The sequence below is a fragment of the Piliocolobus tephrosceles genome, chromosome 9, assembly GCF_002776525.5.
Source record: "Piliocolobus tephrosceles isolate RC106 chromosome 9, ASM277652v3, whole genome shotgun sequence".
NCBI lineage: Eukaryota > Metazoa > Chordata > Mammalia > Primates > Cercopithecidae > Piliocolobus > Piliocolobus tephrosceles.
In genome coordinates this window covers 37,117,650-37,142,395 of record NC_045442.1, presented here as the reverse complement: position 1 = coordinate 37,142,395, position 24,746 = coordinate 37,117,650, and the positions used below count along the sequence as shown (strand labels likewise).

General features: G+C 46.5%; 1 protein-coding gene across 4 annotated transcripts in view; it reads right to left on the bottom strand.

The window, feature by feature from the left end:
• PIK3AP1 (phosphoinositide-3-kinase adaptor protein 1) overlaps window positions 1-24,746 on the bottom strand; it is a 129,774-nt gene that overhangs the window by 4,609 nt on the left and 100,419 nt on the right. For 3 of the 4 annotated variants that reach the window (XM_023206280.2, XM_023206282.2, XM_023206283.2), the window contains 5 exons: window positions 22,532-22,737; window positions 18,467-18,539; window positions 11,580-11,735; window positions 5,846-5,916; window positions 4,198-4,316 (listed from right to left, as the gene is read on the bottom strand). In XM_023206280.2, coding sequence (XP_023062048.1) covers window positions 4,198-4,316; window positions 5,846-5,916; window positions 11,580-11,735; window positions 18,467-18,539; window positions 22,532-22,737 — 625 coding nt within the window. The remainder of the gene's footprint in view (window positions 1-4,197; window positions 4,317-5,845; window positions 5,917-11,579; window positions 11,736-18,466; window positions 18,540-22,531; window positions 22,738-24,746) is intronic. The other variant, XM_023206281.2, reaches the window with a different exon arrangement.

The following is a 24,746-nucleotide window of genomic DNA, read 5'->3' as shown; positions in this document are numbered from 1 at the left end:
ATGGCGCAATCACAGCTTACTACAGCCTCAACCTCCCAGGCTCAAGCAATCTGCCCACCTCAGCCTCTCCAGTACCTGAGACTACAGGCACACACCACCACACCCAGCTAATTTTTTTTTTTTTTTTTTTTTTTTGTAGAGATGGGGTTTTGCCATGTTGGCCAGGCTGGTCTCAAACTCCTAAGCTCAAGGGATCCACGTGCCTTGGCCTCCCAAAGTGCTGGGATTACAGGCATGAGCCACTGTGCCTGGCCAGGAGTGTGAAGTTCCTTTCACTCATCTATAACCCACCTGTATATGGTGGTAGATGACTTGGTGGCTACTTTTTTAAGAGCTCCAGAAGTCCAACCCAAACAATACCAATCTATCCTTCCATCCATTCACTTAACACAGTGAATATCTTTTAAGTTCCTAGTATGTGCCAGTTACTCTGCCAGGCACTAGGGATGGGAGAAAAAAAATTAAAAATCAAAAGTAGTGTCTCACAGGTTCACCATTCATTTGAGGAGACACATCTACACAAGGGTTGCAACACTGAGTGTATTATTAGAGTGTAGAATATAATAGGAGTGCTTGGGAGACCAAAAGAAGATTCACTCTGCATGGGAACATTAGAGAAGGCTTCACAGAGGAGGTGATGTTTGAACTGAGTCTTAAAGGATGTATAGGAATTTTCTAAGCAGAGTGTAGAAGGGAGGAGGAAGACAGCATTCCAGGCAAAAGCAACAGATTGGGCAAAGAAACAGTACAGAGTGGCAGAGCTCACTGGGAATGCTGAAGTGGCAGAACATTGGTGAATACAGGAGAGAGGTAGGACTTGAGCTAGGCAAAACCAAAGAATGCTGAAATACACAGAATTAAATGTGAAGGCTTTTATGCCAGGCAATGGCATCATCAGCTATTCCTGTTCTAGAAAGGGCACTCTGACTGCAATGTGGAGGAGGGAGTGACTGGAGGAAGGGAGCAAGTGTGGGCCTTCAAGAATGAACTTAGGTGCTAGCAGATGGAAAAGAGGGTGGATCTAACAGCTGAAAGAGCAGCAGAATGGACAGAGCCTGAAGACACACTGGATATGAGAGCTGCGAGGCGGGCAGGGATAGAGGATGACTCCCAAGTTTGGGGCTTAGGGAAGGGAGAGAATGGTCCCACTATCTCAGGCTGGGAACTCATGAGAAGAAGGCAGTTTGGGGTAGAGAATGGTAGGTGGGTTGATGAGTTCCATTTTGCACAGGCTATGTTTGAGATATTGGTGGGGTCCCTGAGTGAAGATCCCCAGTCAACTGTAGGAAAGAGAAGGCTGAGATGGAGATGGAGACTTGGGGTCTTTGTCTGCTGGTGGCAACTCAAGCTGTGGGACAGCATGTAGAGTGAGCAGAAGCATAGACCAGAACTGGGATGGAGTGGGATGGAGGCTGTACTACCAGTGCTGTTTGGTTTGGGCCAGGGTTTAGCGGGGAGGTTAGAACACAAGCAGAGAAGAGATGCTGATTCCCAGATCTGACAGTGGAGTCTAGGACACCAACGTCAGCCTTCAGTCCTGTCTGTAAGCAGGTCAAGCATTGAAGCCATTCTGGAGAGAGACCCATTTTAATATCTGCTCAAATATCTCCTGATTTTATGGTGAAAATTGCGTACTCACACATCTTTTTTCACACCAAAAATGCACAACAGGCAAAAGTTCTATCAATTACAAACTGCTTTGTAAACAATATTTCTTTAGCAAAAAATGTTTTCCTCCTTTTCTCTCCCCATCTCTATCACAACATGCTTCCAGACTCCCCAAACAACTCAACCACCATCTCTTTTTACACATTTACATGCTTCCTAGTTTCTATCCTTTAATTTTTGGAACCTGTTTCCCTGGTTGTTTTTTCTTTCTCTTCTGTTAACAAAATCCCACCGAAATTTTATAGCTAAAGTTTCAAACTTGACAACTCTTTTATCTTGGTACATTTAGACAATTGCCTTCAAAGTACTCAACCTTCAGGAATAAAAGGCCTTGGATCTTGAACCTCCTCCTCTAATACTTAGACTTTCTTGGATAGGTATAAAACAATGCCTATGACATGAAGTCTGGTAGGTTTGCCACACAGAGCAAGTCTCAACCCAATCTCAAGCCCCAGTTTCTACATCTGCAAAATGGGATAACACTATAAATACCTACCTCTTAGGATTGTGGAGAGAATTAAACAGGATAATGCATTTAGTATGTTTAACAGAATACTTGCCACATAGTAAGTTTCAATAAATAACAGCATTTATCACCATCACTGCTCTTGGTAAGCCCTCCAATCACCAACTATGTAATAATTTCCAAGCAATAGAGCACAATGCAAATTCAGGTGATGGGACTAGATTGCTGCTAAGCTTCCTTCCAGGACTAATATTCTAATCCATGCCCTCCAGTCTACACCAGGGAGGCATGCCCGGTGGATGTGGCACAGCTTGGGCCTGGGCGATGTTTGAGTAGCAAGTGCCAATACACAAATGTTGCTGTGAGCACATGGGAAAGTGATAAATAGCAAAGGGAGAAATGGAAAGATCCTTAGCACAGAGCCAGCTTCTCTTTCCAGAAAACCAGAAGAAAGGCCTCCTTGTTGCACTTTCTCAACCAATTCCACTGATGAGCTTCATCTAAAAGTTTCAAAATGCAAAAACCAAACCAAAACCCTGGTTGAAGAAAAGCTTCTTCCTTCCTTATGCCCCATCAACACATGAACATTTTATTTTAAACATCAAAGAATTAACTCCTAAGACAGGCCTTGGCTTTTATTCCCAAGGGCTCCTTTCTGCATCTGTGGACACACAGCTAGCTGTGACCACTTTTTCCGTACTCCACAAGACCAGACCATAAAAAGGTTCCTACCAGAGGCCCAAGTATCATATAAACAAAGGCATACATCAGAGTCTAGTAAATTAGTCAAATTCTTTAGTCTAATGCTCATCTCCAAATCTCTAGATATTAACTCCTCTCTTGTATAAAATAAAAAATCACTTATATTGCTGAGTTCTTACTATAGGCCAAGAACTCAATGCTTATGACTCTGCAGAAAGTTCTGTTATTATCCCCATTTTATAGACAAGGAAATTGAGGCTGGGCATGGCGGCTCATGTCTGTAATCCCAGCACTTTGGGAGGCCGAGGCGAGCAGATCACCTGAGGTCAGGAGTTCAAGGCCAGCCTGGTCAACATGGTGAAACCCTGTCTCTATTAAAATTACAAAAATTAGCCGGGCGTGGTGGCAGGTACCTGTAATCCCAGCTATTTGGGAGGCTGAGGCAGGAGAATCACTTGAACCCAGCAGGCGGAGGTTGCAGTGAGCCGAGATCACACCACTGCACTCCAGCCTGGGTAATAGAGCAAGAATCTATCTCAAAAAAAAAAAAAAAAAGGAAGTTGAAATACATGAAAGGTAAAGTTAAATAGTTCTTGCAAGTTTGCAAACAGCTGCTGGAGACTTGACCCCAGGTAGGGGGGCTCTAGAATCAGGCTTCCCACCACCATACGATGTGGCCTGTCACCTGCATTTTCATTTCCAATTCCTTCATATTTTCTGTTCCCCAAAAGGCACTGTCCCTACAGTCCAGCCAAGGGAATTAGTTATTGGAGAGTTGAATTCTAGCCAAATGGATAAAAACTATTTTAAAAGTCGACATTTTTCAATGTATTTCATTTATGAAACATTCAATTTGCTATTTAAAGTATTTGCAACTAAATAATGCATCACTTAATTAATGAAGGGTCCACAGTAAAATATGTCCAATGGAGCAGGCATTTCAGTTAGCTCTGTGCTTATTATTATTATTATTTTTTTTTGAGACAGAGTCTCGCTCTGTTGCCCAGACTAGAGTGCAGTGTGGAGCATGATCTCAGCTCACTGCAACCTCTGCCTCCCGGGTTCAAGCGATTCTCCTGCCTAAGCCTCCCGAGTAGCTGGGACTATAGGTGTGTGCCATCATGGCCAGCTAATTTTTTGTATTTTAGTAGAGATGGGGTTTCACCATATTAGCCAGGATGGTCTCGATCTCCGGACCTTGTGATCCACCCGCCTTGGCCTCCCAAAGTGCTGGGATTACAGGTATGAGCCACTGCACCCAGTTCTGTGCTTATTCTTTAGTCATCTTAGGTGTTTCCAAGTCCTATTCTCCCCTAGGATCCAGAGATAAGGGAAAAATTTCATATCAGTTTTGATGTTACCTCTGTGAGGCAGCCCTCGGAGGCACCCTGGGGGGTCTCTCAAGGGACATGGTGGGTGTCCCATCCACTTGTGGGGGACCTGGACTGCGGCTTCTGGTAACCTCAGGGACTTCATTATCCTACAGGAAACAAGATGAGAAAGAAAGGCGAAAACTACATTCAGCAACCAGCACAGCTGGACAACCATAACCCAAAAGCCCCTTGGTCCTCCTTAGGCTGGGGCTGAAGGTTGTTCACAAACTGAAAATCAACCAGCCATACCTGGCAGCTTTCCATTTCCTCCTGAAGTCACTGAGGGAGACAATCTGGCCCCAGTGATCATTAATTGCCTGAATTCTAATTCCTTGCTACTCAAACTGTGCTCTGTGGCTGGTCAGCATCAGCATCAGGTGGAAGCTTCTTAGAAATGCCCACCCAAGGACCCTTCTCAGAAGGCTTCAGAGTTGGCAGTGACCCACGTAGCCCCTCCTGCTTGTCCCAGCCACTGGTCCCTGGATCAAGCTATACACATGTCCCAAATTGAGCCAACTTGGAATGGGGCCTCAACCTAAAGCAGCAACTTACTCCCTGCTCGAAGGCCTAGTGGACTCAGGGGACTGTGGAGAAGCAGAAGGCAGCAGTGTGAGGGGAAAGAAAGCGGGTGTGCAGAGAAGCAGAGACCAAAGAACTTTTGGGCCTGGGACACACAGAACAGTGACCCCGGCTCCCTCTGGCAGGTCCTGCAGCTCCTAATCCAGACCCGGAGGGTAGCCCCTAACCCTGGATCCCCTGAGACTCATCGGCTCCTTCCCACAGATGCCCCTTTTGGTTTCACTAGTAAGAGTGGATTTCCAGCTGTCTATTTCCTTTCTTCCTTTCTTTCCTTCTTTTCTATTTATTGAGGTGAAGTTAATATAAACTTAACCATTTTAAAGTGGACAATTCAGTGGCATTGAGTGTATTGATAATGTTGTGCACCCTCTATCTAATCTAGTCTTAAAACATTTTCATTACCCAAAAAGAAACCCTGTGTGATGGTGAATACTGACTGTCAACTTGATTGGATTGAAGGATGCAAAGTATTTATCATGGGTGTGTCTGTGAGGGTGTTGCCAAAGGAGATTAACATTTGAGTCAGTGGGCTGGGGGAGGCAGACCCACCCTTAATCTGCGTGGGCACTATCTAGTCAGCTGCCAGTGGATATAAAGCAGTCAGAACAATGTGAAAAGGAGAAACTAGCTTAGCCTCCCAGCCTACATCTTTCTCCCATGCTGCATGCTTCCTGCCCTCAAACACGCGGGGACTTGGACTGGCTTCCTTGCTCCTCAGCTTGCAGGCAGCCTATTGTGGGACTCTGTGATTGTGTGAGTTAATACTACTTAATAAACGCCACACACACACACACACACACACACACACGTCCCTCTAGAGAACCCTGACTAATACCCCTGTCCCCATGAAGCAGTTTTTTCCCATTCCTCCTCCCTCCAGCCCTGGCAACCACCAATCTGCAAACTGTCTCTGTGGATTTGCCCACTCTGGCATTTCATATAATGGAATCCTATAATATATGACCTTCTGTGTCTGGCCCCTTTCACCTGGGTTTCTATCTCTTGCGATGAAATGACCCCTAGGACAAGATAGGTGGGGTGGAGTCCCAGCTCTCACCTCATTGTCCCCTTCCAACCCGCTGCTCACACTGAGGAGGCTCCGGGTGCTGGAGCGGTTACTCGTGCTACCTAAAGGGTAGAAAGAAAATCAGCCGGATTGAGGATTCTTTCAGGCTAAAATAAAATAGAGAACTCTAGCACTTACTTAGTTTTATTGATATAAATAATACATAAGCTGTAAGTATGGGGTTCTTCAAACTTTGGCCATCTTATACTTTTTGTTTTTTTAGAGATAAGGTCTTGCTGGAGTGCAGTGGCAGGATCACAGCTCACGGTAGCCTCAAACTCCTGGACACAAACAATCCTCCTGCCTTAGCCCCCTAAGTAGCTTGGACTACAGGTGTGTGCCGCCACTCCTAGCCCATTTTCTTTCTTTCTTTTTTTTTTTTTTTTTTGTAGCAACAGGATCTCACTCTGTTGCGCAGGCTGGTCTTCAACTCTTGGGCTCAAGCGATCCTCCTGCCTCAGCCTCCCAAAGTGCTAGAATTACAAGTGTGAGCCACTATGTCCAGCCTTATACCATTTTATTAGAGTTCAGTTTTTCTTTCAGCATGGAAAAAATTATTCACTTTCTGATGACTAACTTTGGCATTACTGCTACCATTGACTGAGGGCTTTGAAAATGTGATTGCCATTTAACCCCTATGAAAATCATGTTTGATATTAGTGCTCCAAATTGAAGGACAAGATAGCAAAGGTGTTCTGATTCTCAGCTCTTCAGTGGTATTTCTAAAGTCTGCAAACTAACTTTGTTGCTGCAGTTTTTTACTTAGAAATTCTAGCAAATGGGTATGTATCACCCATGCAGACATGCCTTGTAATAAGCGGCCAGACCCTTTGACACAAAACAAAATGCAAAGTACACACTCAAAAGTATAATTTTTTTCCCCCCAAAACTGAGTTTTGCTCTGTTACCCAGGCTGGAGTGCAGTGGCACAATCTCAGCTCACTGCAACCTCTGCCTCCCAGGTTCAAGCGATTCTCCTGCCTCAGCCTCCCAAGTAGCCGGGACTACTGGCACATGCCACTGTGCCTGGCTAATTTTTGTATTTTTAGTAGAGACGGCGTTTCACCATGTTAGCCAGGCTGGTCTCAAACTCCTGACCTCATGATCCACCCACCTTGGCCTCCCAAAGAGCTGGGATTACAGGTATGAGCCACCATGCCCGGCCCTCAAAAGTATAATTTATGTTCATGGTCAGAATTGTGACTGTGTGAGTCTAGGCACTTGAGGCTTTTCAGTTGGGAATTTATCACCTGCATCATTAGAATAGCACCATCCAATAGAACTTTCAGGGCATCTTTTATTATGTGTTATCCAATATGGTAGCAAGTGGGAAACATGGCTAGTGCAACCAAGGAAATGAATTTTAAATTTTATTTAGTCGTAATTAACTTAAAAATTTAAATAACCACATGTGGCCAGTGGCTACCATACTGGACAGCACAGCATTTTAAGCCCCAGCACGTGGTGATCTAGCAGAGAAGAAGAAAGAATAAGAGTTAATCAACAAAAACAAGGAGATCTTAACTTTAATTTTCCAATATTCTCACTAACAACATAGTCAAGATCTTAGGTTTGCTGAATTTCCACTTCAAATAGCTCCTGGTCATGTAAGTTTATAGGTAGTCAAAAAATAGTTTTGACTGCATTCTGATATCAACTTTGAGCGAATTAATTTAGATGTTAGCTTGAATAGAGCAGGTTAAGATTATAATTTTAAATTCTTTTTGGGGGGCAGATTTTTAAATTTAAAACAATATGTCAAAATGTTTCTATAATCCAGGGGATGCAGAATTTGTTTATTAAGGAACATGAGCTGGGTGAGGTAGCTCACGCCTGTAATCCCAACACTTTGGGAGGCCAAGGTGGGTAGATCACGAGGTCAGCAGTTCAAGACCAGCCTGGCCAAGATGGTGAAATCCCGTATCTACTAAAAATACAAAAATTAGCTGGGCGTGGTGGTGGGTGCCTGTAATTCCAGCTACTTGGGAGACTGAGGCAGAGAACTGCTAGCACCTGGGAGGCAGAGATTGCAGTGAGCCGAGATCGTGCTACTGCACTTCAGCCTGGGTGACAGAGTGAGACTCCGTCTCAAAAAAAAAAAAAAAAAAGGAACATGTGATCCTGTCGCTTTCTACTCGTTACCCATACGTAACACTGTTCAAGGACCAGGCTGTCTTTTTCTCCCCACTCTTCCCAGCCCACAGCCCACTCCTGTCCACAAGTTTAAAACCTCCTCAGTCTCCAAGGCTCAGGACAAATGCTATCAAAACCTTCCCACATTCCCCCAACTAAATGTAACTCCTCGGGCCCACGAGCCCCCATCCCTTTGTGGCTAAGCCTCCTCATGCCATTCCTCATTGTCCATCACATTCCCTTATGATGAGCCATAATCCTTTTGAAGTTTATCTACTAGCAAGAAGTAATAAAGCTGCCACAGGCACCGGCTCCATGACTCCGGAAACTCATAGCCATCAGTTCCCCCTGTCCCTTCTGCTGGCATTCTTAAATCTTCAGTCCCATTGTTTGGCTCTGAACCTTGGCCCTGGCCTTCCTCCTCTCCAGGCTGATGACTTGCTTGCCCAAATCCCCTTTAGGCTGCACAGTTGTTAGGAGACTCACCCCAGCTCCCATCATCTTCACACTTGCCAGGGGGAAGAGGGGCAGTGCCCACCCCTTGGTAGGCTTCTACCATCAGGGGAGAAGTACTGGACAAGCATGTAATGCCATGCTACTCGTGTACTTTCTCTCCTCCGTTACAAGCCTCCTAAGGACAGGCTCTGGTTCTTTTTCATCTTTGGTTCTCTAGCATACAGCCTAGCTCAGTATACACAGAGCTGTCCTCAGTATTTGGTGGATCAATGAGTGAGAGAAAAAAGTGACCATATATATACTATGATTCTTAAGAACCTTGGTTACACTTGAAATTAGAGTTTGTTTTAAAAAAGAAAGAAAGAAAAAAGAAACTTGGGCCAGACAACCTAGGAGGTCAACAACCTTTCTGTTATGCAATTTTTGTTCTCTTAAACATAACACTAGTATCTGGCGCTTGAATTTTTAGTTATAACCAGATTTAACCTGCAACTGTTTTTCCATGGTTCCCAAGAGATGACAGCTGCACCATAATACACACAGTGCTTTTTTAAGGGTGTGATTCAGGGGGTTAAGGGGCAGTTGGTGGATAAGCTGGGCCATCCTCACTCTCCCTCCCTGCCACGGGAACTATTTCTATTTGGAAGGCAGTACATCCCCACAGTTGAAAGCACAGGAAGCTATGGATGTGAATCCCAGACCCCCTGCTTGCTTGCCAAGAGACTTGGGGCAAGTCGCCTACCCTCTCTGTTCCATTTTCTTATCTAGAAACTCACAGCACTGTTATATAAAATGAACCCGAAAATATGGTGACATGCTTGGCACAGGGCACGCAAAGAGTAAGCATTTGATTAACGGAAGCAGCTATCTGCACTGTTACCCATTTCAAGATGGTAAGACTAACCCCTAGTGACCCCCAGTCAACCACCCCGCCCAGGATCCACACCTTTGTGTGCTCCTGCCCCCTGCCACACTCTAGCTTAGCCACATGACCTGCTTTGGCCAATATGGCATTAGCAAGTGTGATGCAAGCCAAAGCTTGATAGGCACTAGCACACTGGGGCTTTTCCTTTTGGCCTATTCCCTCTACAGATCGTGCTGCCATATAAAAGGCTATGAATTAAAGGCCATGTGTAGAGAGGCCCTGGAGGATGAGAGGTTTCCTTGGATGTTCCAGGACAAGCAGAGCTTACAGCTGAATGCTGACTCATGAGTGACCCCAGCCGATGCCACAGAGGAGAGATGAACCACCATCCCCACTGAGTCCTGTTTAAGTTGTAGGATAAGGCATAAATAAAGGGTTGTTTTAAGCCACTATGTTTTGGCATGGTTTATTGCATGGCAATAGATAATGGAAACTGTATAACGGGCTGGATGCAGACCACAGCCACAAAGTAGAGTAAAATCCATTGGTCTGTCATTTAGTAACATTTTCTAACCAGATGAGCCAGCCAACCCTGGGTACTAAACCACTGCACAAGGGGAAAAGTACAGTTTATTCTTCCCATCTTCTCCTCACCCCAGGCTATCCCCCAGAAAACGTGTACACAAAAATCTGTTCAATTACTCTGAACCTGAAACTAGAGCATTTGTCTTGTTAAATTTCCAGCTGTCACTCTCCTCACCAACCCTGGGATGCACTGTCCTCACCCTGAGAGGATTCTACCACTTCTCCTCTCCTCCTCCACAGGCCTGAGAGACAGAGATAGCCAGCTGTCCCTTGCTCCTTCTGCCACCTGTGATCCCTGAGGACATCTCTCCCATTCCTGAACTTGTCAGAATTCTCAAATTGCTCCCAGTGGGCTTTGCATACAAATGATCACCCCCATTAAGTAAGGGGAAGTTTTCTCCTCTGTCCAGACTAGACTTCCCAGGCGTCATGTGATAGGCTGTGGGTCTGTTTTGACAGGTAATGATGGCAGAAACATTCACCTGAAAGAGAACGGAGCTAGGATCTACTCGCACCTTTGCCATTCACTGGCTATGTAACCTTGGGCAAAATTCTGTCTCTTTCTGGGTCACAAATACCCCATCTATACAGGATGAAGGAAAACTAGCTCAGAGGTTCTTGACCTAAGTCTATGGTGGGTAAAATTATGTGTGTGCACACATACACATGCATACACCTGTGCGTGTGTCTGGGGGACAGAACCAAAGTATATATCAGATTCTCAAGGAGCTTTGTGATGCAGAAAAGATTAAGAACCCCTGGGTTAGATAACCTTCCTGCTGCAACATGCGTTATGGGGTTCTCGACATTTAAGGAGATATGAGTCCTGAAATTCAGTTGCTCTCTGGCTCTTATATTGCTTTCCTAGCTGTTTTGTTAGCACTGAAATGTATTAAATAAGAGAAAATCTATGTGGCTTGTGAACCCAGTGTGTCTGGAGTCAGCTAACACTGCCCTGGATACGGGAACAAAGCCCTCAGCTCCTGCCTGGTGCATCAGGCTGTATTGTCTGTGCAATCCGATGACTATTGAAGCCTTCCAGCCAAAAGGAAGGCATTTCCTCATTAGACCCTCAACTTGCCTGTAAAGTTGGAATGTTTGAATTTGAGTCTATTATTTTCTTTTTTTCTTCTTTCTTTTTATTTTACTTGAGTCCATTATTTTCTGATATTTCTGACTCTGTGCCCTTTCCCTTGCTTTATGATAGTTGAGGAAGCAGCAAAGAATGGTGGCTAAGAGTCTTGGCTCTGTATCCAGAATGAGTTCAAATTCCGGCTACTCCACATTAGCTATTTAACCTAGGCCAGAGCACTAAGCCTCCTGCTTCCTCCTCAGTAAACAGAGATGACAGTCCCTATTTCATAGAGCTTCAGTGAGAATTAAATTAGATAATCTATAAAGAGGCTTAGAATATAGTAAATGCTCAATAAATGTTAACTATTAGTATTAGGTTTTGATATTTAGAAAAGGGCTAGAGTAATAATTATCAAGTAACCGGGCTTCATGGGATACAAAGCAAACCTCACAGGCAAACAGTAACTCTGCCCCACCTTTTTCACCTCTCAAACCCAAACCAGGCCCCACTGGAGATCTCCTGGGCTCTTAAGAGGATGTTTCCTAAGGCCCAAGGGCGCCAGCTGGAGCCCAGCCGAGAAGACCCCACCCCCTGCACCCCCAGCTGCTCACTTGCTGTGCTGGAGGTGCTGTCTGTTTTCCAGTCTCCCCGTCTCAGCTCCGTCCTGGGGGGAATGACACTTTTCCTGGGGCCACTCTCATAGACTCCAAACTCCACTTTCGCAGGCAGGTGCTGTGAGTGCCGAATCGGGACCGTGATCTCCAAGTCTGGAATTGGAGGAAAGAGGGATAAGCTGTCAAGATACCAGACTGTCACCTACCAAGCTGCCCAGCAGCTTCCCTCCGCCTGGAGCCTGCAAGGGAGCGGGAGGGGAAAAGACCATGGGAGAGGGAGCGGCCCTGGGTTGGTGGCCCTCTACCCTTCAGCACTGAAACTACTGAATCCCGTGTGGCTGTCACTGAGAGACTGAAGAGAGGGATAGAATAATGTGAGAAAGGGACAGAGGAGTGCTTCTGCATCAGGGAGCAGAAAGAACAAACCATAAGAGAAAGGTTTGGGCCCTCAGCCCTGCCACTTAGCAGCTGTGGAACTCCAGCAAGACAGCTCTCCTCTCTGAATCACTACCCTTATCTGAGGAGGGGTATGTCCATCCTTGACTGTAGAAACAGGCTGCGCTATGCACCGAGCACAGTTCTGAAAGCTTTAGTATTTTTCACTCATTTAACCCTCACAACACCCAAGAAATAAATATTATTATCATCAATGCCAGCAGAAACTAAGGTACAGAGAAGTGATGTAGCATGTCCTGTCAAACAGCTGGTAAGCGGCAGAGCTGGGATTTGAACCCAGGCTCCGGAGTCTAGGCTCTTAACCACTGCTCGTACAGCCTCTCGCTCTCTGCATAAGGGATGGATGGTGGGTGGGTGGGTGTGGGGTGGGTGGCCCACACGCACAGTCATGACCCAGAAAGCTAATGAAAGGAGGTCCTTCAGGCCTATGAAAAATTTTGTGACTTGCAAGGCCCATGGGGTAAAGAAAGCTGATGCCTTTGTCGAACAAAGCACTGACCTGACCTCCTTACTGGCTTAGCCCTGCCCAGAGGTTATCTCTATTCCTCCCTACATTTCCAATGCTGGATTCTAGGAGCAGAAAACGGCTCCTTTGATGAGTAGAAAAAAAATCTGGGGGCAGCAGCACCAACTTCTTCCTGAAGGCAAGATGTGCTCCTAGCTCAAGACTCACCCGGCTGCCTGGGACCTTCTCAAGCCCAGGGTCAGGGTTTACACAGCGGTGGCTGTACAAACTTGGGTAGAAGAGGTGTTAGCTTTGGGGACGTGTGCTTTTATCTTCTGGTACCACTTCCTCCTCCACCTCTACCCTTCTAGGGGACAGGTGTGGCCGGAAGTTCAGAGAGTCCAGGGGCAGAGGTGGCTCCACCTACCAAAGCCAGAAATCTGGCGGGGTGAATGGATAAACTGGAACAGGATGAAGGAGCAGCCAGAGGACAGGGCACACCAAATCCCCCAGTGAACATTCTGCACAGAGAATGATCAGAGTGGATTGTTGGCTTGCATAGGCATGAGCCTTCCTCATCTGGAGACTCTGGCTTCAGGTGTAGTGTATGGTCCAAGTGTCCAACCAGCTTCCTAGGTTTTTGTGTAATCCAGGTCTTTCTCACATGCTGGGGCTCTCTTGGCTACAACCATGCCATGGAAACACCCACCCCAGCTTGGAGCTACTTGGGCAAAAGATAGCCAAGGGCACTCTCACATGGGTGGCACCCACAGTATCTTAGAGACCAAATGAGTGTCAGTCTGTTTATTTTTCTTCCAGCTCTGGCCTAGATTTTTAAAGATCATTTTTTGTTTGTTCGTTCATTTGTTTGTTTGTTTGAGACAGAATCTCACTCTGTCACCAGGCTGGAGTACAGTGGCACCACCTTGCCTCACTGCAACCTCTACCTCCTGGATTCAAGCAATTCTCCTGCCTCAGCCTCCGCATAGCTGGGACTATAGGCATGCGCCACCACGCCCAGCTAATTTTTGCATTTTTAGTAATGACGAGGTTTCACCATGTTGGCCAGGATGGTCTCGATTTCTTGACCTCATGATCCACCCATCTCGGCCTCCCAAAGTGCTGGGATTATAGGCATGAGCCACCGCGCCCGGCCAAAAATCATCTTTTTTTAAAGGGAGATCCTGGTTTGCTTAATTAACTTCAAGGAAGCAACTTTTTAACCTCAACTAGTTCTATAAAGAAGGAAAGTAAAATATACAGGAAAAAAACAGGGGGTCAAAAGTTCAAAAAATCAGGTAGAACCAGTCCGAATGTTTATAAAATCCTGATATCTTTGAATAAAGGTACAATGCTAGGAATAATTATCACGATTATATTGCATAGTGCTTTCCCAAAGTGCATCTAGACGCATTATTATACCTCCTTTAAACTTCATGACTTCTCCATTAAGTAAGTCAGGTATAGCCCCCAGTAAGGAAACTGAGGCACAGAGTGGTTAAAGGAATTGGATCATAAAGTGATTCAGTGACAAAACGGGAATCAGAAGCCAAGTTTCCTGGGACCCGGTTAGCTCCTCTACGTCCTGCTCCACAGGACACACCCAGAACACAAATATTATCTTCTCTGTGAGGCCATGGCTCTCACCAGCCCTTCTCTAATTTCCTACGCCATCAATGCTCTGGACCAGCCCAGTAAGAGCAAACAATCCCCTGGGGTTGAAGAAAAATGGTCAAGTTATTAAGAACAGTCTTAATTTTTAATTCTCTTTGGCGTTCTAACCCAAATTAAAGATTAATATTTTTTCCCTAAGGCAAACAAAGTTTTCAAATGAAAAATCAGTCATTGTGTTTAGAATGGGTTACATTCTTAGAAAAGATCCTTTAAGCACAAACGTTATTCATCAACCCTAATTTTCCTATAGATCAATGTTATCGTGTGTCAATAATATGTCATATTTACTCAACCATAAATGATGCCCTCGCTTTGGCAAATGCCAGCCTTGGACCTCAGCATGCAGTACAGGGTCCAACTTCCAATTGCCTGAGGCTGTTTCTGTAGCAGAAAGATGAGTGACTCTCCCCAAGCAGGCCTCCACCAACGGCGGATGGGGCCTGCTGTGTAAACGTCCCAGCTGTCTCATCGCTCAGGTGGGTGTTCTCCACTGGCTCCTACCTATCTCACTTCTCCATCCCCCACCGCATTCCCTGGGATCACCTCCCACACCAGCTGTTTGCTCTCAAATCCTTATCAGGGGAGAAAAGTTCTAGAAATGGAAGTGGTAATGCTGGCACAACACTGTGAATGTACTTTATGCCACTGAATTGTATGCTTTTTTTTTTTTTTTTTTTTGAGACAGAGTCTCGCACTGTTGCCCAGGCTGGAGTGCAGTGGTGCCACCTTGGCTCACTGCAATCTCCACCTACTGGGTTCAAGCAGTTCTCCTGCCTCAGCCTCCTGAGTAGCTGGGACTAGAGGCACGTGCCACCACACCCAGCTAATATTTGTATTTTTGTTAGAGACAAGGTTTTGCCATGTTGGCCAGGCTGCTCTCAAACTCCTGGCCTCAAGTGATCCTCCCACTTCAGCCTCCAAAAGTGCCGGGATTACAGGTGTGAGCCACCACACCCAGCCTGAATTATACACTTTAAAATGGTTCACATGGTGAATTTTATGTTATGTATATTTTATGACAATAAAAATAAGGAGGCCCTTGGGGCCGACAGGCAGAACATTCTCCCATATAGATTGCTTGCCATGCCTGGTCATTCTTCTTTGGTATCAAATTATATACAGTTTAATCTCTCAATAGTTATGACTTGATTAAAGCACCTGATATAAAAAGTACAAATACTTAACATCCCTCTCACCAAAATGTCCTTGTCAGAGGGTCTGCTTCTTGGAGAGTGGGGGATGGGGGCTGCAGATGGGCAAACTAAGCCATGTTCTTTTGGTAAATTGTAGACATTGACCATTCTGATTTAGACTATAGCCACTGGTAGGCATAAATCATTTGTTCACAGCCTGAACAGCCTTGGGTGAACCTTGCATAATGTTTCAGAACTTGTTATTCATTCTGGATGGCCCTGCCTGAGAGGACCCCAGCTGGTGTGTGGGCCTCTATGTAATCATGAGTGCGGACACTTTTAGGAGTACTCCCATGTGCCAGGCACTGTGCTGGGCACTGGTTATACCCTCAATCATTCGATGCTCACTACTGGGGTGGGCACTTTCACTTTTACCATTTTGCAAAGGAGGACTGACGCTCAGGGAGGTGAAATATCTTGCCCACAGCTCCCAGCTAGTGAGGGGTGAGCAGTGAGAAGGAATTTGATCCCAACCTCGCTGGCTCCAGAGTCCATCCCTGTACCCCTCTACTCCTCTGCATGTGCGTCTGTCCTGCTTCAGTACCTCCAGTGGCACCAGGTGGAGCCCAGGTGAGCGGTCAGAATGTGATGAGACCCAGAAGGCTCAGGTCTTGAGCCCAGACTGCTGAGCACACGTGACTCCAACACTAGGACTCCTGGGCCTTCAAACACTGGGTGCACCGCCAAATCACAGGTTTCTTGATGCTGTCTGTATTTAAAAACCTGAAATGTTTCATTTCATCAACACTTCTATCTTTGGATTATCTTATGGACTCTAGTTTTAAAAAGCATCTCAGCTCTTTTATCACTGAGACCCCTATTATCTGACCCTAGGATGACTGTGTAGATCTCGAAAAGCTTTTCTGTTTTCTCTCCTTTCTCTTCCTCTCAACCAGGAGGACAGACAAGTGTGAACTCAGGTACCAGCAGCATAAATTTAAAATCCAGACACCCAAGCAGAAGTCACAGGATGATCTCTCTGACCTTCTGCAATGGTTAAAACCTCTTAACCCCTCTTCTCCCAAAATCATTAACATTCACTAGGTTATCTTCAAAACACTGTGTTAGGCATGGTGGAACAGACCCTAGTAGGGCAAGCCAGACCTGTGTGAATACAAAGATAACTGACTCATTAGCTACCAGATGGTGAAGTGAGTGTCTCATAGGTCTCTGTATTTGGCAGAGTGCCTGGTGCTTGTTAAGTGTGGAATGAATGAGTGGTGTCACCAAACAGTTTCCTGAAACCAACCATTCCAACAAAGCCTTCTAGAGCTCCATTACTGTACTATTCTGTGCACTGGGGACTCCCTGGAGCACACAGCAGACAAGTTTTTGCCCAAGTGGAGCTTCTAGTAGGAGGGAGATGGGGTGTTGGACCATAACCCTGAGGACAGAAACCTAAGATGATTCCAATCTGTGATATGTGAAAAGAGAGGACGCCAGGGAACAGGAAGTGAGTCGTGGAGGGCTACTCTGGAGAGAATGGCAGAGAAGGCCTCTGATGAGGAGATGCTACACTGAACTCTGAAGGATGAAAAGGGCTACACTGAACTCTAAAGGATGAAAAGGGCCGGAAGGTGAAGATATGGGGAAGGGCAGGGGAATGGCAAGTGCACAGGCCCTGAGGGAGAAATGCTCTTGGCTTGTCAGAGCAATAAAAAGGAGTCCAGGGACTGTGGCACAGGGTTTGGGGGAGAATGGAGGATGAGCTCAGGGGTCAGATCACATAGGGCCTTGTAGGCTGTGAGCAGGAATGTGATTTTACCCTGAGTGGGACAGGAGCCCCTGGAAGGCTTTCATCAAGGGTGTAGCATTATCTGATTTTTAAATTTTTTAAACATCATTGGCTACGATGGGTTAACTACAGAGAGACAAGAGTGAATATGGGGAGATGACTGAGTGGCTACTCTCTTAGTCTAGTCACGAGATGATATGGCTTGGCTGCAGCAGTGCCATGGGAGATGGTTAGAAATGACCAGATTTAGGATGCGCTTTGGACATCTGTGGACTGCTGATGGCTTGGATGAAAGAATGAGGTGATAGCAACCAGAGACAGAAAAAGAGAAGTGCCAGATAAATGGAAGGCGTGGTAGGTCCCACATACACTTGAACGAGTAAGGAATACCATGTCCTAGGGTGGCCCAGGAAGGCGTTACTGAGAAGGGACTGCCAGGGCTGGATCTTGCAGCCCAGTAGTTTTCATACAGATAAGAAGGAAGAGGCATGGCATGAGCAAGGGGCCCATGGCAGGAGAGAATGTCCTGTTTGGAGACCAGGGTGTTACCAGTCCCACTAGGTTCATGGGAAGTCAGGCAGTTGATGGCAGCTGGAGAGAGACTGTGGAAGCTGTGCACAAACAGACCTAGATTTTAACTTGGTTCTTCATGTAATAGGGCTCCATCCATTCAAGATCTGAGTGCCTCTGAAAGCCTTCTCCTGCATGCTCCTCTTACTGTAAGGTTGGCCTCAGTTAATCACAGAGGCCCACTATTCCAGAGACTCTCTGTGGGAAGATGCATTGTGGGTAAACGCCAACTTCTTGCTCAGGGATGGTGGTGCCACATGGCTGGCACAGAGGGTAGGCTTAAGGGGAGCGGGCCCAGTCCATAGTGTGCACCACTGGAATTTGTGGCCCTGCTATTGCACCGTGGGAGCCCTGCTACACCTGGGGGATGGGCTTCTGAAGCACTAAATGGTGTGGATGCAGATGACGCCATTGCTCACCAGAATCAGAAACAGACACCGTGTATATGGGATTTTTCCTTTTTCTGCTTAAAAAACATACATCCTCCTAACTGCCAAGGGGAGAGTGAGGGGCCTGCAGAGGAAGCATCACCATCCTCTTTGAGTGAAAAGGTGGAAGGATGCAGAGCTGAATCCACTTATTCACTTCTGTGCATGTCTTATGTATCAGGTACCAGATTGTTTACAGAATAAATAAGATATAACCATTGTGCAAAAGGTCTTTATAGTCTAGTGGGGGACCCAGAACTGTAAAGAGTGTGACGAATGCTGGGCAAGTGCTCTGCCCACTCAGGCCACAGCCAAAAGGAGAGTCAAGGACAACAGATGACAGCAATGTCCCATACAATGCAGCACCCTAGGAAGCCACATACCTGTCTGCTTTCCTGATTTTTGCTTCTCTCTCTGTCTTCGGGTGATGCTGTCTCTTAGCCGTTTAAGATTTTCCTGGAAAAAAATTGGTTTTTTTTTTAAATTAATTAATTGATTGATTGATTGATTAATTTATTTATTTTGAGACGGAGTCTCACTCAGTTGCCCAGGCTGGAGTGCAGTGGCGCTAGCTCGGCTCACTGCAAGCTCTGCCTCCTGGGTTCACGCCATTCTCCTGCCTCAGCCTCCCGAGTAGCTGGGACTACAGGCGCCAACCACCACGCTGGGCTATTTTTTGTATTTGTAGTAGAGATGGGGTTTCACCATGTGTTAGCCAGGATGGTCTCGATCTCCTGCCTCATGATCTGCCCGCCTTGGCCTCCCAAAGCACTGGGATTACAGGCGTGAGCCACCGAGCCCGGCTGGTTTATTTTTTAAGTGTACAACAGAATGATACCCTCTGGGAATGAGAGTTTCTTTGCGATTGTATGCTGTTTGCAGGGTATATCACATTGCAGTCACATTTACAGCATGCAAATGAGGCTCAGTGCATTCACAGTCAGCCCCCAGAGAAATCCAAATACTCACAGAATCTGTGCCTGAAGAGATGCCGTCTCTTCCAGAAGAAACTGTCTTTCCTCCCCTCTGGTTCCCAGCTCTGTTCTATACGGCCCCTCTCATGTATGCCTCTTAGCCCGGCTCACAAATACTCCACAGGTATTCCCGTCTCTGAGACTGTGTTCTCACATCACTCCCCTGACCTTCAGGGATGTTGGTGCCTCTCCATGAGTCTGGATCAAGGCCCACTTTCTCCCCGATGCCTCCCAAGATGCTCCAGTCCTTAGTGACTGCCCACGCCAACCATCCAGCACTTGGGCTACACTGTCTCATCGTGTGTGCACACTCTTGTGCCTTGCCTCTTCGAGATACTGTGAGCTCTCCAAGGTCAAGAAACCAGGTCTTGTACCTTTCCATAATCCTGCCATCTGGTCCATTGTAGTCATTCAATAGATGTTGAATAGATTTATTCAATGTGAGGGTCAAGATTGTTGCTATTTTAGTCAATTAACAATAATCCCAAAGTTAAGTGCCTGAGCATTCTAGGGAAAATGTCCAGACAATCTGGCTGCAGCAGAAGGTTCATGTGGGGGAGTCGCAGGAGGCCAGACGGGAAAGGGGAGTTGATCTGCAGCTGCAGGCTGAAGAGACTGAGCTGTGTCCAGGAGGCAGCAGGGAAACATTGAACACTGTGAGCCTGTCATGGCTCTAAGGTTCCAGTCAACTGGAGAAGAAGGAACGGAGGCCAGCAGACCTTCCTGGAAACTATGGAGTATGCCAGATGCAGGCAACAGAAGCTGACATGGGGATGTGGCTGGGGGAATGGAGAGACAGGAGCAGATGCAAGAGGACAAATGCCACAGAGCAGACCAAGCAGGACACGCCGCTGGCTGGGTGTGCAAAAGCACGGGAGAAGGCCAAAGAGACTCTGAGGTCTGATCTCTGTCTCCAGGAGAAGACAATGTGATGAGCACAGAGAGGGTGTTGGGAAAGGAAAGCGGCCTTGAGGGATGGTTTGTTGTTAGACATGCTGCGAGTCTGGGACACCTCACGGGGACAAAGCCAGCTGGTGGCTGGAAACGTGGAACCAGAGACACAGACTGCACAGAGAAGGAGCTGAAGGAAAGCTTCAGAGTCCACTTGTGAGAGGGCGACATGAAGGAGACAGAGCAGTGGACAGAGAGCAGAGGAAAAGGAAGATGAGGCCTCTACCCAGACACGTCTCCATACCACCAGCCCCTGGAGGGGAGATACTCAGGAAGTGCCCGGAGGCTATCAGGACCAAACAATGTGAGTCCCCACGGGCTGGGCTTCTGCCATATTGAATATGAACCCCAGTTGTCTGCTACACCCAAGAGTTCTGGGCCAGTTCATGGGAAAGGAAGAGGTCTCTTGGATATAAACAAATAAAGACACGGCACATGTATACCTATGTAAAAAACCTGCACATTGTGCACATGTACCGGAGAACTTAAAGTATGACAACAACAACAACAAAAAATACTTGGAAAGGTTTTACCTTTCTGCAACAATGGACTGGTACATACCAGTTGATGATAATGATAAGGCACATAAATTATGTTCCCACTGGAAACGTGCCCTATCCACCCCTTCTCATTTCCTTTCAACTTATCCTCAAACTACTTTCACTGAGAAGCTTTTCAGCAGACTAAGTTAGTGGTGGCTTATACCTATTTATATTTGTATTAATTGCTTACAGATTAAACCTCATATTAGCAATTACATTACACTACAAGAAAATGTAAAAAAAAAAAAAGAAAAAAGAAAGACAGCTAACACTTATTATGTATTTACTATGTGCCAGTGATGCTGCTTATAGTGGCTTATATCACCTAGACCTCCCGCTTCACATTACAGAGGTGGAAAAACAGAGGCACAGCAAGGTCAAGGTCATCCAGCCACAAATAGCAGAACAAAGATGTAAATTCAGGCTGCCAGCTCCAGAGCCCTGGCTGTTCTTAACTACTGTGCCACGTGGTTGCACAACTTGGCAAGGAGCAAAAAGACATTGTTTAGCCAGGGCCAGCCTTTTCTCAGCAGGACTGCAGCCTCCTGGGGGCTCCTGAGTGAGGAGCACCCATGATTCCTGCATTCAGCTCTCCAGAGTGCCCTCCCACCCTTCAGGCCCCCAAAGGGAGGGAGGCATCTGGCAGAGCAGGTGCCCCTGTCTTAAGGAGCACTAAGAAGGGAGAAGGTATAGTGAAGGGAGCACAGGGTGAGAAAGGGGAGGTTTGAATCTTGACTGCCTCTTTGCCTCTCTGAGCCTCAGTTTTCTGTAGAACAGGAGGAATAATACCTATTTCATATGCGTGTATGAGGAGTGAAAGAGGTCAGGTCTATTTAATGGTGAACACAATGCCTAACATAGCACTGTCAGAGGTCAGCAAATGCTGCCTGATGACATGTTTCCCCACTCTTCACCACTAATCCTGTCCCAGAAGACAGGCTCCCATCTCAGCCCTGGAGGGATGCTGGTATGTCAGATAGCATAAGAACAGAGATTAGAATTCACACCACCAGGGTCTATGGCCGTACCACCCTGAACGCACCCAACCCCATCTGATCTCTGAGGGTAAGCAGGGTCGGGCCTGGCTAGTACTTTGCAGGAAGCAGCCTGGGGAGGTGGAGAGAGAAAGCAATAGTTCCAGTCCTGACTCGGCCCCTCACTAGGAAAGTTGCCTCGGATGTGTCCCTTAACCTCCTGAGCCCCATTTCCTCCTTTTTAATACAAAGGCATTGGTGGACTAAGAAGGAACTTCCTAATGTTGAGTTTGAGATTTTTTATTGTTTTTAATTATATATCGTGTACACTTATGATACAGGTATGGAGTTATATATTCTCATAAAAGCTTCAAACTATACAGGTAAAGCAAGAGTCTCCTCTGGCATCCCAGTCCTCCAATCCCAGTCTTCTCCCGAGAGGTGGCCCCTGGAATGGGCCTGAGGTAGCCATTTCCAGATCTTTGTCCTTGCATTTATATACATGTCCACAGAAATACAGAGTTTGTGTGTGGAGGTGTCTGAGTTGTTTTCATTTGGGTGGTTTTGCATCTGCAACTTGTTTTGTTCATTTAATCATATTTCTTGGTAGTTTTCCAAGTTCTCTTTGAGTGCTAAAGTGTGATAGTTATGAGAGTATTTGGCAGTAGGAATAGAGAGAGGGACTCTGAAAAGAAAAAAGCTGGAAAGCAGAAGCAGGGAGCCAAATGCAGAGAGACACAGCAGCAGAGTTAGTGTTTATAGCTGAGTCTTTGTTCCTGATCTCAAGCCTCATGGCACCTAGAAAAGCTACCCAGCTCTCAGCCAGGGAGCCATGTGGTTACAGACCGAGGTGACACTCATACACACTCACTGGTTCACAATGAAACTCAAACATTTGCAGGCACAGGTGTCATGTACAGCAATACACAAGACAGCCATGGCCCAGCCCTCCTCCGCTGTCAAGTGGGGAAATAGAAATGAAACAAATTCCATACGAAGCTAGTTACCTGCTGGAAACGAAAGGACTCCGATCGTTTCTTCTGGTTGAGCTGCCACTCTTTGAAGTGGAGTACAGCCTCATCCACGTTGACAATGCCCAGCTTCACCTGCTCCTGGAGGGTGATAAGCTGCCGCTGGCCTGGTGTTTTCATCCCCGCAAAAGGGTCATATATACTCGACTGAGGCCTGTCCCTCCATGGTCTGACAGGCGGCCCTGGAAAGGATGGCAAAACTCAGCTTGACAGTTCCCCCACTGGGGACCGCTCACCACAGGCGTAGGGTTAATGAGGTTGGTCACAGGCTCAAGAGGACTCATCTCAAAAGAACAATTACTTGTGGCCAAGAAGGGGGAGATACAACATAAAATCAGGGCAGAAGAACGCAGCTAATAATTCCAAAGCCTATCACACTAAAGCAGACAAGGCTGCAACATTTAAGGGAGGTGTGAAATCTGCTGACTCTCCCAAGTCTTAATTATTCTTACTATTATTTTTAACAGACTTCATTCATTTCATTTTTCTTGTATAAAAACCCAATGTTGTAACCACAGCTGGAACCTGAGTCTTCTGCTTAGAGACTCTGGTGTGGGTCTTGAGAGATGGTCAGTGAATTCCTGGTAGGGAAAGTTGGTGAATACAGTCTCTTTCCAGAGGTCAGGGATCAAGTTGCTATCGGTCTTAGAGACGGCATCAAAGGTGGTCCAGGGTGGCAGTGCAGTCCCTGGCCAAGGTGTAGCAGCCATCAGCAGCAGCTTCTTGGGCACAGAGGCCAAGATAATGCTAGTGCCCCTGGGGACAGGGATAAGGCACACCAGCACAGAGCCAGTGACCTGTCACGTTGCAAAAGCTGGCGTGGGGCTTGCTGATCTTGTTCCCCCTGTAGCCTCTCTGTGTAGGTCCAGTGGAGAGCTTGGCTGGGATGATGGTCCCTTGGATGGTAGTGGCTGACCCCTTGGAGTACTTAATACCCAGACAACATGGTCACTGTAGTCCTCAAAGGCAACAAACACCTTGAACCTGGTGAAATGCCCAGCATGGGTCAACTTCTGTGTCAGCATAATCTTCAGAACCCCATTCTTGAGAGATGACTCCAGGAGAAAGTCAATGATCTTAGACACCTTGATGGGCAGAGAGAAGAGAGCTCTCCCAGGACTTGATCTTCATGTCTTTGGCCAGGTGGTCTAACTTAGTGATAGGTGTCCACTCCTTGTTCTCAGCCTTACCTCCATGAACTCCAGAGCCTTGGCCCCAGCCACAGCCACAACCTCAGCCTGAATGTCACTGTCAAAGCCTCCAGGGAGGCCATCACAGTCTCCCATTCCAGGACCCCCAGGCTCTTCCACTGCATCAGCATCACCCACCATTTGGTGTTTTCTTGAAGAAGCAGCCAAGCCTTAACTATTGAGATGCCTTTAGACAAGCATTTCTCAACCTTGGCGCTATTGACATTTTGGGCCAGGTAATTCCTTACCGTGTGGGTGCGTCCTGTGTATTGTAGGATGTTCAGCAGCATCCCTGGCCTCTACCCATTAAATGCTAGCAGCACCTGCTTCTTTAGTTGTGACAACCAAAAATTTCCCTTATATTGCCAAATGTTCTTTAGGGAGGGGGTACAAAATCACTTCCAATTGAGAACCACTGCTTTAGACTTAAATCCACACCCAGAAGAGAATATACTGGAAGAGTTTAGCCAGGATGCTTCTCTTAGCCCCACTCTCATCCCTCCTTGTCTCTAAGCAGCATGGGGCACGGTGATTGTGGACCCATGGGCATGAAATGCCCCAGGAGACTGGAACATCAGTGGAATCATGACCCAGGCCCAACAGCATCAGGTATAAAATAAGTGCTGGCTTCCAGCTGGCTACCCTTGGGTTGTTCCTGTGCCAACCTCTCTTCCACATTACAAATTCACAGTTCTCTGCTTTGGAGCTTCTAGAGAAATACGAAGCCAACCCTCATCTCTCTCCAGGCTGTGACTCCAGTTCTGTGGGGAATGAGCTATTCGCAGCGACCGTGGGGCCACTGAGGCAACTTGATGTTTCACTCAATTCATATAAGGCTATTTGAATCTGAATTTCTCCAGCAGGACCCCATTTGGGTATTGTGATTCAGGGATAGAAGATGAAAAATAAAGAGAAATGGCTTCACCAGTGAGTACTGAAAAAGCCTCAGAGACGTTTATCTGTCATTCTGCCCAACCACTCACTATCTGTCCACACACACC